Source organism: Silene latifolia, chromosome 4 (assembly GCF_048544455.1).
Source record: "Silene latifolia isolate original U9 population chromosome 4, ASM4854445v1, whole genome shotgun sequence".
NCBI classification, from domain to species: domain Eukaryota; kingdom Viridiplantae; phylum Streptophyta; class Magnoliopsida; order Caryophyllales; family Caryophyllaceae; genus Silene; species Silene latifolia.
The window spans coordinates 18,288,586-18,302,213 of record NC_133529.1 but is presented as its reverse complement, the minus strand read 5'-3'; the positions used below and the strand labels follow the sequence as shown (position 1 = coordinate 18,302,213).

The 13,628-nt window shown below is 37.1% G+C and overlaps 1 protein-coding gene and 4 non-coding genes across 5 annotated transcripts; all 5 read left to right on the top strand.

Moving 5' to 3' along the window:
• Positions 1-886: 886 nt before the first annotated feature.
• Positions 887-1,082, top strand: LOC141654558 (U2 spliceosomal RNA). The gene has a single exon (XR_012548114.1). It is a non-coding gene; the product is annotated as a U2 spliceosomal RNA (small nuclear RNA).
• Positions 1,083-5,061: 3,979 nt separating this feature from the next.
• LOC141654034 (U2 spliceosomal RNA) lies at positions 5,062-5,266 on the top strand. The gene has a single exon (XR_012547616.1). It is a non-coding gene; the product is annotated as a U2 spliceosomal RNA (small nuclear RNA).
• A 3,193-nt stretch (positions 5,267-8,459) lies between these two features.
• On the top strand, positions 8,460-8,655 carry LOC141654456 (U2 spliceosomal RNA). The gene has a single exon (XR_012548015.1). It is a non-coding gene; the product is annotated as a U2 spliceosomal RNA (small nuclear RNA).
• A 1,183-nt stretch (positions 8,656-9,838) lies between these two features.
• Positions 9,839-12,707, top strand: LOC141653146 (glutaredoxin-like). Its single transcript, XM_074460813.1, has 4 exons — positions 9,839-10,114; positions 11,822-11,910; positions 12,241-12,339; positions 12,424-12,707. Exons 1-4 carry the CDS (start codon positions 10,008-10,010, stop codon positions 12,504-12,506), a joined length of 378 nt encoding a protein of 125 aa, XP_074316914.1. The 5' UTR covers positions 9,839-10,007; the 3' UTR covers positions 12,507-12,707.
• Positions 12,708-13,078: 371 nt separating this feature from the next.
• On the top strand, positions 13,079-13,274 carry LOC141654512 (U2 spliceosomal RNA). The gene has a single exon (XR_012548070.1). It is a non-coding gene; the product is annotated as a U2 spliceosomal RNA (small nuclear RNA).
• The last annotated feature ends 354 nt before the right edge of the window (positions 13,275-13,628 follow it).

Sequence of the window (13,628 nt, the reverse complement as noted above, 5' to 3'; positions counted from 1 at the left end):
TTACTCGATCGAGCGGTTTTTATGGCCTCAGTTGATCGATCGAGCAGTTATTTACTCGATCCAGAGGTGCTGAAAAGAGAGTTACTCGATCGAGTAACTATTCTACTCGATCGAGTAGATTGTTTGGTGTTTTGCTCGATCGAGTGGATTTATTCTACTCGATCGAGTGGTTTCTGCTTGCGTGGGCTTTAATTAGCCCGTAAGCTTGTTTTAGCTTTTGGATTTAGTTTATTTTCTATTTAAGCATTACGTTACTAGGTCATTAGGGATCTTTATCTATCTTTTTCATCGACACTTTTACTCAGTTTTCATCTATCATTTTCATTCTTCACTGTAACTCCAACGTGATACTAAGTACTGATATCCATTTTTGAATTAAACAAAAAGTTTGAATGTATTTGGAGAGATTAATGTACTTGTCATCTTTCATCACAAATACTATTCTACAACCAGTTGTATAGTAGCATTATACAACCGCCTCAAAGTTGTTGAGCTCTTACACAAAATTGTTGAGCTATTTTACAAGTTATTGAGCTATTTTACGAAGTTATTGAGCTTAATAATTAATTTGTTAAGCTTAATATAACTTTGTATCATAACTCGATAATTTTATTGGTAAAACTCGATAATTTTATAACAAAACTCAACTATATTAAATAAGTTGTATATACAATCAGTTTTATAATATATTAACTGATCTTTCATAGGCTGTGAATGTGAATGTGAATGTTGGAACTTGGTTTCGTAGTCAGTTACTCCGTATTCAAGTAGTTTGCATCCAGTGGCGCAATATTAAAGAATAACTTAACATCCCACATCGAAGAGTAGACCTACCTTTGCGGTAGAACGAGGGTATAAAACCGGAAGGCAGCTCTCCTTAATCTTCATACCTTTCTCGGCCTTTTGGCTAAGATCAAGTGTAGTATCTGTTCTTATCAGTTTAATATTTGATATGTGGACCATTGGTTCAAACGATATTAAATTTATTTTTTAAGAGGGGAGGTTCATCATGGTAGCTTGCTGCCTTGGCCTTCACGCGTCGCCCATACGTTGCACTACTGCTTGGGCCTGGCGCAACTCTCCAATTCCAGTCTAATCTTATATACGGTACCTGTAAATAAATTTCTCATGAGATATGTGAACAGTCCAGGAAATTTCCCTCCTCAACAGTAGATCTTAATTAATTTGTGATTGGGTCGGTCAGAGTTGTAAGATTATGATCAAATGTCGCTGCGTTCAATATTTTTGTTGTGTCGAGCGGTATTTTGGATGATCGATGATCGTGAACTGAATTTGGATGATCATGAAACCATAAACTCAATCTCTCGGGTCGAGTTTTAGATAAACACGAAGCTACCAATCAGGCTCCCAATCAGTCGTCAAACGAATTATGACGGACAAACCAATAAACATTTTACTCATATATGGTGAACAAACTTATGATGAAATTAATGACAAAAAAAAAAAAAACTTATGATGAAATTGTCTTAACTATACATAGTAATAGCCTGCAGAATGTGCATAAAAGTTAGCTAACATTTTTAACCATGCTGACAAAGACTCACTCTTAACTCGCGATCAAAAACCATAATTACAAATCAAACTTTACCCAAAATGGTTTAAACTAAATGCGAAACCTATAACTTGTTCACTTATTATTATCTCGATAGAGAGACGAGATACATTTGTATAGTACTCCGTATGCCCTTATTTAATTTTAGACACATGGGCCAATAACATTGTCCTCAAACAGTAAAGTATCATGTATATGCAACATGTATATGGCGAATCTTGAGTTTCTTAGTTCTCGATACAGAGGATTGACCCTTCTTTTAGCACTCTCTCTTCCAAGAGGAAGAACACCTTCCTCTAAAATTAGGGGAAGTAGAACTATGGCGCTTGTACCAAGACTACCAACCATCCACTAATTAATTTCCGTGTGGAGGGGAATTGTTTTTTTTTTAAGTTTAAAAAAGTTAAAGTGCAATTTATTGTAAAGATGATGAGTATAAGGATCCTTTCTATTGCGAGGAAAAATAGAAGAAATTTTTATGAAGAGGATGAAATGTTGGAAAATAAGGTAAATGATTGAAAAAGTGAGGTGTCAAAAAAAGAGAGGGTGGAAGAAAAAATAGGAGGATGATAATCACCTCTCTATTGTACATGCTTTAGTAGGGAGACTTGATAGTACTAAGCTCTCAACATACGGATAAATCATATAATTTGAAGTTTTACAGAAAGTTCTTGCAAGATCCTTAACCCGATTCTTCTTCACATCATATGACTTGATGCCCAATCCATCCTTGGCATACAAGAACTCCCCATTGCCAATGAAATTCAAGGGTTTAGTGTATTTTAACGAAAACGTGTAACATTTCATCCATGAATTTGAGTTACCGTAATCTTTCATAACCCATATATCATGTTCCGAAGGAGTAACACAAAACATAGCTAGACAACCTTCCAAAACCCTTAAAAACTTGACCTCATTTTGTACATCGATCACACGAATTGGCAACTCCAAGTCACTGAACACCTCGTCGACCACTTCAAACGTAAAAATATACATGCGATCTTTGTTTATTATCGATAGTGAATTATCTACAACAACACCTGTGCCTAAAGCCATCCAATGTATCGTGCCATTGACGAAAACTTGAGATCCGACTAAGCAACGCAATGGTGGATGGACATTGGGCTTGGTAATCCAAGAATTTGTACTTAGTGTATAAACTTGCACTAATCCAGGGACTATACCACCTTGATTATTACTAACATAATCAAAAGTTGGAAAGTGTGTAGGAGGATACACAAGTAATACCAACTTATAATCGTTTTTCGATGCATCGAATCCTAAACCAAGATCAAGATCACCTATAATCCCCTCAGGCCTGGGGACCTTAATACATTTGTTTATAGAAGGGTTCCACAATATAATTTCTCTTAATGAGCTAGAATTACCATAGTGGTACCAGTGTATAACATCTCTATCAAATGAATATACCCCATCTGTAACCAAGGCCAGCCCATTAACATAACTCAAAATATGACATGTATCCATATGATCCAATTTTTCGAGCTGCTTAACTTTTCTAAATGTGTCGCTACAACGAACTAAGGCCCGGTCTTTATTTTGCCATTTATTTAGACCTTCCATGACGACTAATAACTTGTTTTTCGCAGTATTACCCTTGTACCTTCCTAGATGAGTTGAGACAAAATCTGGATCATTAATTATAGAGCGCCACTTGGTACATACAAATTTGTACATAAGGAGATCCTTTACGGGAAGCCTTGCAAGAACTTCAACCAACATCTCATCCGGCAAAGAACCATAGTTGGCCTTGGCTCTTTTCTTGGCAGGCCCACCCATGATCAGCTCAGATATTGTAGACATATCGGAAATTTTCTTAAAAAGACGATTCCTATCGGCCTGAACAAACTTACACTTACCAGAAAAATAAGATGCAATGGCCTGCAACCATGCATCACTATGCAACGCCACCATAGATAGCCATTCCTCCTTTGACGTGGCGTCCCTAACTGTGTTAATGCCTGATCTAGGCTCTGGGAGCTCTGATGGTGGTGGCGATAATGGTGACGGGTTGACTTCCCATCGTTGATTAGGAAGTCCATACAAACATAAACTTGGGTGGCTAGGATCACACGATTTGTAAAATTGGTCTACATCTTTAGTAAGAGCTTTGATTATTCCTGCCCTTCTACCCTTGAAATCCATAAGAACCTCTTCTACATTTCGAGGATTCATTCCGCGATAATTATGTAATCGAAAGAATTAATTATGATTGATTTTGTTTTCTTTGGTTTATAATTTTATATCTACAAACAACAAATGAATTTTATGAAATGTGTTGTTCTTTGTTAAAGGTTGACAAATGCAAGAGCTAGAAGAGTAATGGAAGCAATGCAAATGGCTATTAATTGGTCATTTAGATGTCAAAAGATGGAGATTAATTCACAATATTGACCATTCTTAGTAGCAGTATACTCTTTCTTATTCACAAGGGATAATTATTCAAAGCTCATTGCTTAGTCATATTTTCTTCCTATTACTTTTTCCGTCTCAATTAATAGTAACGCTTACATTATTTTAAAAGACAAAAATAAAACAAACGTAAACTAATGTCTTTGACGGGGAGGTACATGTATAATTAATACAAAAAAAATGTCATCTTTGTATTACGAACTGTCATTCATCAACAAACAAAAATGAATGGCGTTGGTTGCTGCCTTGCTACTTGCTAGCTCATGAAGAAAGGAAGGTTAGTTATAAGGCACACTTATCAACGCATTATTAAGGTCATGTAATTAGGTATCATGAGGACTCAATTATATGCAACCAGGCGTCCGAAATAGTACTACTATAATTTGTGTGAGTTTCCTTCAATTTTCATACAAGTGAGAGGAATGGCTAAGGATAGCTTTAAGGATGCTATCTAGTGCAAGTACTTGTACTAATAATCCTTCAAGTAGTAACCCGAGATGGAGCGGCTTTTGGCGGGGGAAGTGGAGTGGTAGTTCATCATCATCTAAGACTCCTTCACATGATTACAACTACAAGTCCAGGCCAAAGCGTTGTACACAGATTTGGAAGCCATTTTTGCATCCAACTAAGGATTTGAATGTACAATATATACGGAGTACAATTTTATTTTTATACTCCCTCTGTCCCAGTCATTTGGTGTCATTTTCTATATTGGGTTGTCTTAATGAATTGTTGTCTTTTCTATTTTAAGAATGAATTTCATGAGCAATTTAAACATTCACACTCAATTGTTTCCACTTGTCATTTTGTGATTGACCCCTTCCTCTTTCTTTGGTCTTTGTGCCAAAACCAAAAGACAACAATTAACCTGGACGAAAGAGGGACTATTTTTTAGTGTGTGTGAAATTTGAGATTATAAGTTTAACTAATCTTATTGTTTACCATGATTCTATAGAAATGCACTAATGGGATCAACACCAACTTAATCAGGCAAGAAGTGTTCTGTTGTGAAGGAAAGAAACAATAAAAGCGGAGGGCAGCACTGTTGCAGAGTCATAGCTTTCTCGGCCTTCAAAAGCCAAGATCAAGTGTAGAATCTGTTCTTATCAGTTTCATATCTGATATGTGGACCATTGGTTCACTTTGATCTTAAATTTATCAGTTTATTTTTTGAGAGTGTAGGTCCGTCAAGGCAGCTTGCTGCTTGGGCCTTCATGCGCCGCCCATGCGTTGCACTATGCAATTTGTGATATATGATCCAAAACGATGTTTTGTTCTGCTCTCTAGTTGCGAAGCGACTTCAATTTGTGGTTATGAGTTAAATAATTTGTCAAGTCGAGATGATTATGTTCAAATGAGTCTCTGAGTCCATTAATTCTAGAGTTGGATAATTCGTCAGGTGGAGATAATGTTCAAATGAGTAACTGAGACAGAGTCCAATAATTTCTAGAGTCAAGTGTGGACGATCATGAAACCCTAAGCTCTCGAGTCAAGTTTAGATAATCATGAAGCTTTCAGACAGAAGTGGTCAAATAATTTGTCATATGAGTCGAGTTTGGATGATCACGAAACCGTACGTGATCAAATGAGTCCCGTGTCAAATAATTACTTGAGTCAAGTTTGGAAAGCAGTGAGAGGAGGCACGTGCTGCTCTCAAGCAGTGGCTTGGCTAAGGGAACCCACATGAGCCGTAGCAAAAGCGATTATTTATAGGGCAATTATCACTGCTTATGGACCCAAACCTGGTGATCTATGCATGAACAGGGTGCTTAGGTGAAAGGTCACGAGTCGATCGAGTTAGGATGGGGGTAAGTTTGGACAGCGGTACTTACGGTTTTCCATCTTTGATGGGCTATAGTTAGGAATTTGAACTGTTAGCGACATGCTCCCTTTCATTTTAGTTTTATTTAACTTTTAGTCCTTTATTTTCATAAATCATCCAAGTTTATAAAGACACAAATTGACATCAAAACCGTTGGAAGGACGAAAGAAGCAACGAATAGTAGGTGTAGTATACTCCGTATAAGACAAAGCTGATAATGATTGTATTCTGATATACAAGTTTTGGTACATTGTTTTTACACAATTGAATCTACAACTGTCACAAGACTTTGGGGTATTTGATATTCATAATTCCTAGGCCTAATATATCATATATATGCAGCAGTAAGGGAAGGACCAACGATCGATTACCAGCAACAAAATAAACCAATTTCAAAACATCTAAATAAATCTTGTGTTTATCCACTGCTTCCTGACTACGAAACAAATTGTAAAATTCGACAGCACCATAGAGTGCTTGTTAAGTTAAAGACTGTGTTGCATTAAAACTGAAAACATTGTGAACAATGTTGCGTAAATGTAGGATCAACAACGAAGTATTACTCATTTCATAGTTTTACACACACAATCTTTGTACTTTGTAGGATCTCCAAGTTCTAATTATTGTCTTTTGAGTTAAAGAATTTGTCCTCTAACAATGTTGTGTAAATGTACGATCAACAACAATTATCCTATATAACCCGTTATATAAGTCGAGATACACAACCTTAGCCCTATTTGCTGTTGAAATTATTGACTTCTTTCTAAAATATTTGTTTATGATAGTAAAATATACTCGGACGACTCAAGAAATTTCATAGGTACTAGGAGTATTTCTCTATATATCGTTGACATATTAGAGGAACCCGTTTCCCCCCGCAATCTACCTTGTGATTTTAATGCGGGGACTTGTGTAAAAGGGAAAATAACGCATCTATAAAACAACAAAGCGTCTTGCTTGTGACGGGCTAATCCCGTCACAAGCTTGTGACCTTTCACAAAAAGGGAGAGGGGACAAGGTGGGGCACCCTTCATGTGCTTCCCACTCACCTCTCAATGGGTATTTTGTGAGAGGAAACGGTATCCGTCACAAGCTTGTGACGGATATCGCCCGTCTTGAATGAGATTTTGTGATAAAACAAATGGTGAATATCCCCTTTTGTTTGTCCTTTTTTTTTAGACAAAGATGTACTATTATAAAAGCAGAAACGGAAACTACATAGGTTCAGATACGCAAACCAACTAAAGAACAAACACAGACCCAGTAGAGGGGCCTAAGTTACATGAAACCCATGATACCGTGGTAAAACTAGAAACAAAAGAAGACGATAAACGGCGTTTCTTGACTGGTGGATGGTAATGGTGATCGAACTGAATTAAGTGAGCGTCCTTTCTCTTATTCCCCTTGTCTTCTGCAACCGTCTTAGTGTACCTGCAAAAAGAAGATAAAAGCTCGACAGATACCAAAGAACGTTTCTTCAAATTACTAGTAGCTCGTGACATTTGACCGTGACAGCTGGTCCGCTCCACCTTACAACTACCTTTCTTGCTTAACTGATCTTTAATTGCCGTAAATTCAAACTGCGTCGTGGAGACCTTACTAATAGCAGATGCATCGGGGCGTCGACGTTTCTTCTTATTGATATGAAAAATAGCCTCATCTTTCACCATCTTGACATTCTCTGAAATCGTAAGATTTGAAATTGAACTGAGCTTCTCAGTCGAAGGACCGGAAGAGGGAACTACTGCTTCCCTTGAAAAATCTTCATGGGGAGTTCCCGTCAAAGTTTTCTTTTTAGGAAGGTTGTGAGCCCGTACAGTCATTGTAGTTAAAAGCTTTTGCTGGTGAACATAAATGGTCTTACCCTCAAGAAGGTTTTTGTAAGAGTTGGTGTCAATCTTAAGGTTGGAATTACTGCCACCACTTTTCTTGAAAGTGAAAAAACGATCCCCTTGCTCCTGATTGGAACAAGGTTCCATGTCGACATTTAAGACTGACGTACAACCAACGTCATTGCTATCACGATCAAGTTACCCAACTCCTCCCGATTGGAGCACGGATCCAAGTCGACATATAAAGGCGAGGTACAACTAACTTCATTCTTGTCCTCTTTGGTACTACCTAACTCCATAGCATCTAAAGACGATACAACATCATTACTAGAATCCGACATTAACGATGAACCACTTGTAATGTCGGCAGCCGAACTTACCACTACATCAACATCTTGTAAACAGAGAGAAGAACCTAAATTTTTCTTGTGCTGATCAGATTGATTATAAAAGAGAGAATTCCTAACTTCCTCCAACTGTTCAACAACATCTCTATTATGCGGTTCAATCAAAATAGCCTTTTCGAAAGCACACTTAGCCTCTGCTAATCTATTCAAACCTCTAAGAGCTACAGCTGTATGAAAAAGAGCCTTAGCATTGCGAGGGAAGAACCTAAATTTTTCTTTTGTTTGTCCTTTGACTACATGAGAAATCCCCTTCCTTGTGTAAAGAAGCAAGACCCCTACAAGGCTGTATGCCTGTATCGTCAAATAAAAGCAAAGCAATCCCACACCGGTCAGTGAGAAATAGAAAAGAGCATGGTACAATATAAAAGCGGAGACTGGCCATTGAACAACTCATACCTTTCTCGGCCTTTTGGCTAAGATCAAGTGTAGTATCTGTTCTTATCAGTTTAATATCTGATATGTGGACCATTGGTTCACACGATATTAAATTTATTTTTTAAGCGGGGAGGTCCATCAAGGTAGCTTGCTGCCTGGGCCTTCACGTGTCGCCCATGCGTTGCACTATTGCACGGGCCTGGCGCGCCTCACCAATTCTAGTTTAATTTTGCTATAAATTTTCATCCCTCTAAATTTTTGGATCCTTGAAAAAGTCCTATATTTAAAAATTAGCATTTTAAAAATAAAATAACAATAATTTCATGCCCTGTCTTTTAAGTTAAACCAATTCCAAACGGTTTATCATATCTTCCTGAAAAGTTTATAAAACACATTGACATCAACACCAGAAGATATACATAAATCCTCTTTGTTCACTGTGACAAACACACAGGTAAAAATACTGCTCACATTTCCACTGCTTGGTTGACTACGACACTAAGTGTAAAATTGAACAGCACCACGCCAGATACCTTGCTTTGAAACTTGAAAATCACATAATTACTCAGCTCAATATACGATACACAGTAGTGGTTGATTGAACAATCATACCAAATTATGCACTTGATGATACCATCCACTTTGAACAAATATAATTTCATTCTTCATTTGGGTCAAGGGCGGATTTAGGGGGCCCCGAATGCTATTGCAAGTACTACTACTAATGATCCTTCAATTACTACTACTAATGATCATTCAAGTAGTAACCCAAGATGGAGCGGTTTTTGGCGAGGGAAGTGGAGTGGTAGTTCATCATCTAAGACTCCTTCACATGATTACAAGTCCAGGCCAAAGAGTTTGTACAAAGATTTGGAAGCCATTTTTGCATCCAAATAAGGATTTGTTTTAGCATAATCCAAGTCCAACCCAAAGAAGTGAAAGACCATTCCCCTCATTCAAATTCAAGGGAAAGTGGGCCGGACTCTTATTTCATAGCCCAATAATACACCAATTAACACAGCAATTAGTTTCACTATAGATGGATTCGTCTAAAGTGAAAGTGGGCTGGACTCCTATTTCATGACCAAATAATACACCAATTAACAAAGCAATTAGTCTCAGTATAAATGGATATATTCGTCTAAAGTGAAAGACGGGTCAAATATGCTTGAAGTGGTGATATTTTTGAGCCCAACCATACAACTTGTTGCTTGTTTTATGTTTAAAGTAGGTGCATATTTAGTCCGTCTATAACTATAACGGATATTTCCGGTCTAAAATGAGAATTTGTGTTAACACAACACAGGTACATGACCCATCTACTATTCCAACGTGGTACTAACTACTCTTTACTTTACTTCCTAAATCCTCTCAAAAGATTCTTCCTATGGTATACAACTATCCCACATTGAACATCTAAAACATCACAATACTGCCAACAGGTAGAGTGAGAAAAGAAAACATGCGGCAGAAGCAAAGTAACTAACTAACAACAGTTGTTCAGCAAACGCCGCTTCTTGTCAATTGTCATTTTAATTTGTCTTAATTAAGTTGGTGGTATAAAAATGGGAGGTCTATTCAGCAAAAAGAAAGGCACAAGTAGGGAAGACATAGATATGGCTTTAGATAAAGCTAAACACCTCGTCTCTTCCAACCCTGTCTTCATCTTCAGGTATTTATTTACTCCTTCCGTCTCAGAAATACAATGAGTCAATGAATACCGTGACGTGATTTAGTTTCGGTATTTATTTACTCCCTTCGTTTTAGAAATAGCCGTGACGCGATCCAGTTTCTAGTCAATAGCTGTATCTCTCCTTTTCTTTTGCTTTAAAATTTGTGTTTTCTATTCCTTTATTTGATTGATTGACTTTCATTCACTTTGAAAATAAACTTTGGAGAAAAGGGTAGTTTCGTCAATTTGTGTTAGTAGATTGAAATTGGATGGCTATGCTAATTACTCCGTATGTAGTCTGTTTCACGTATAGATTATACTCCCTCTATTCAACTCCACAAGGCCATTATGCTTTATCACATTTGCCAACGCAGTTTTTACTTGGCAAATATCTTTAGTTATGTATTTGCAAAAATTATAAAAGTTTAATATTTTTAATGTACTCTTAAAGACGAATCAAATAAGATCTCACACGAATATATTTTCACTTATGTATCGAGAGAAAATTGAACTTGAATGTCCGCTTGTGAATAGTGTGCAAAAGAGATAATGACCTTGTGGAGTTGAATGGAGGAAGTATGTTACAAAATTCATTTTCATTTCGGTGGGTAGAATTTAAATTGTGAAGTAAAATGTCTCGCTAAACTGTCCGTACTTCTGGTTTGGTGAGTAACAATTATTGATTAGTTGATGTGATTCTAAACCCAATATTCTGTATGGATGATTAAGAGTCAATGCGAAAACCTAAGATTCTGTTTAATCGTGGAGCTTGGACAATAGCAGATGTCTTACATTACATGACAGCAAAGTATAGATGGAATAATCATCAATTATTAGTAGTAAAATACTCTCTCTGACCCAGGCGAAAGGTACATGGTGAGTGGGTCACATGGGTAGTGAGTATAATTAAATGGGTTTAGGTGTGTTAAATAAGAGGTTGATGAGTTGACCACATGATGACATTTGTGTAAATATGAGGAGGGTATAATGATTATATTGTCTAAAAACATGTCATTTATAGTATGTTATCTTTGGTATGGTTCGTTTATTTTAGGTAACTTTTACTTTTGGTCTGGGTCGGGGGAAGTACATGACAACAAATTATAAATGTTCTCTGTAGCATGTATGTTTCAATCTCCTGTAATTATTAGCTCAAGCTCACCTCCATGCTTAATTAGCATAATCTAATTTAAAAAGCGATAAATGGGATTCGGTTTACATCTCTATCCAAAGCACATTTTCCCCTATGGATGGTCTCCAATTTAGCTACAGGCAGTGGTATAGGGAGAGAGATCAAGGCAATAACGGCTTGAAGGTTGCTACATTTTCAATTAAAAGTATCTGTTTGAAATGTTATGTTTTGGCTCCACCACTGGCTGTAGACCGCGTAGTGTACCATAAAGGTCCGATTGCTTTATGCTGACCGACAATAGAAACATCAACTAGCAAGGAGGAATACCATGCTTTTTCTCATGGGATCCTTTGCTTCACTGTGAGAAACTTCAAATATTCTCATCTGTTACTATTTTTGCTTTAACTAATTTTAGTACTTCTTTTACCTCACTTGGCAGACAGCATGCATCTGAAGTACATTTTGGAAATCATTAATAACTTCATCTTAACTTTGTGATTGTACTGTTCTTTCTTTGTTTAAGATTATAATAAGTTAATATAATCAAAGCATTATTCTTTTGTTACTGTTTACAGCAAGACATACTGTGGCTTCTGCAATAGGGTCAAGAATCTGCTTAAAGAACTTGGTGCAGCTTACCAGTCTATTGAGTTAGATAAGGAGCGTAAGTACTCCGTTTTGTAACACTATCACTTGTCTTAGCTTATGTGAGAGTGATTTTGTTATTTGCAGCTTATTAATTGCCTTTCGTCACTTAAATATATGGCACAAATTCTTGTATGAGAATGGGGTAATTTAGGATTTGAATCCTGAAGGAAGCAAAATTATGATGAACGAGAAAGTTTACTTAGCTAGTATACCCTCAAAAATGTACTCGAAATTCTGAAGTTCAGAAGTTACTTTTTAACCATCACCAAAACAAGTTTAGATTTGAGGTTCACATGATCACTTTTGAGCCACATCCATAAGTATTTTGTGATTTTTTTTATGATAGCGGATGGAGATGCAATCCAGGCCGCACTTCTGGAGTGGACAGGGCAGAGAACTGTTCCAAATGTGTTCATAGGAGGAAAACACATTGGCGGCTCTGATGGTAAATCAAAACTCTAGTCAGTCAAATTCTAGGTAATTTTAAACTTGCTCTTAATAAACCTACTAATCCCATTGCTTAATGCAGCGGTGATGGCTAAGCACCAACAAGGGCAACTCGTACCAATGCTCATCGATGTTAAGGCAATCGCAGCGGAGCAGACAGCTTGAGTTTGCCAAAAATGATGTTGCAGCTTTGTATAATTGTGTGCTACACTTCCTATGTTTATTATATATAAAGACAGAGATCGATCCCTGTAACATGCTGCATCCGGAGAGTACTCTTTAGTCTTTTACTACTGTGTATATGTTTATGGGTTTAAGTCTTTAAGAATAAATGAAATGATAAAAGCTGGTTTGTGCTCTTCATTAGATCTGAATTTTGCAGGATGGCAAACATTTTTTTTATCATATACGTACTCCGTAATTATGCAAATCTCACACAATTTTTATCATGTAATTTTGCACAGTAAAACTGTCCTATTTAGTCGGGTTGCGCAAAGACTGATATCCATTTTTGAATCAAATAAAAAATTTGGAGAGATTAATGTGCTTGTCATCTTTCATAGGCTATGAATGAATGTGAATGTTGGATACTTGGTTTCGTAGTCATTCAGGGGGGTTTGCACCCAGTGGCGCAATATTAAAGTTATAGAATAACTTCAAGTCCCACATCGAAGAGTAGACTTACCGTTGCGATGGAACGAGAGTATAAAAATAGATGGCAGCTCCCCTCAATCTTCATACCTTTCTCGGCCTTTTGGCTAAGATCAAGTGTAGTATCTGTTCTTGTCGGTTTAATATCTGATATGTGGACCATTGGTTCACATGATATTAAATTTATTTTTTAAGAGGGGAGGTCTATTAAGGTAGCTTGCTGCCTGGGCCTTCATGCGTCGCCCTTGCGTTGCACTATTGCTTTGGCTTGGCGCACCTCTCCAATCCTAGTCTAATCTTGTTTTTATGCCTTGTTAATTTCATACCCATAGGTTCTCCAATCCTAGTCTAATCTTGTTTTTATGCCTTGTTAATTTCATACCCATAAATAAATAAAAAATGCACTAAATCTTATTGAAGATGGGCAATATTAGTCACAAGCTTGTGACGGATACCATTTTCTTTCACAAAATACCCAGGTGAGTGGGAAGCCCATGGGGGGTGTCCCACCTTGTCCCCTCTCCCTTTTTGTGAGAGATCTTCAGCTTGTGACGGGATGAACCCCGTCACGGGATTAGCCCAAACAAGATGCTTTGTAAAAAATAATGCAAGACCCAACCTGACGACTACTCTTAA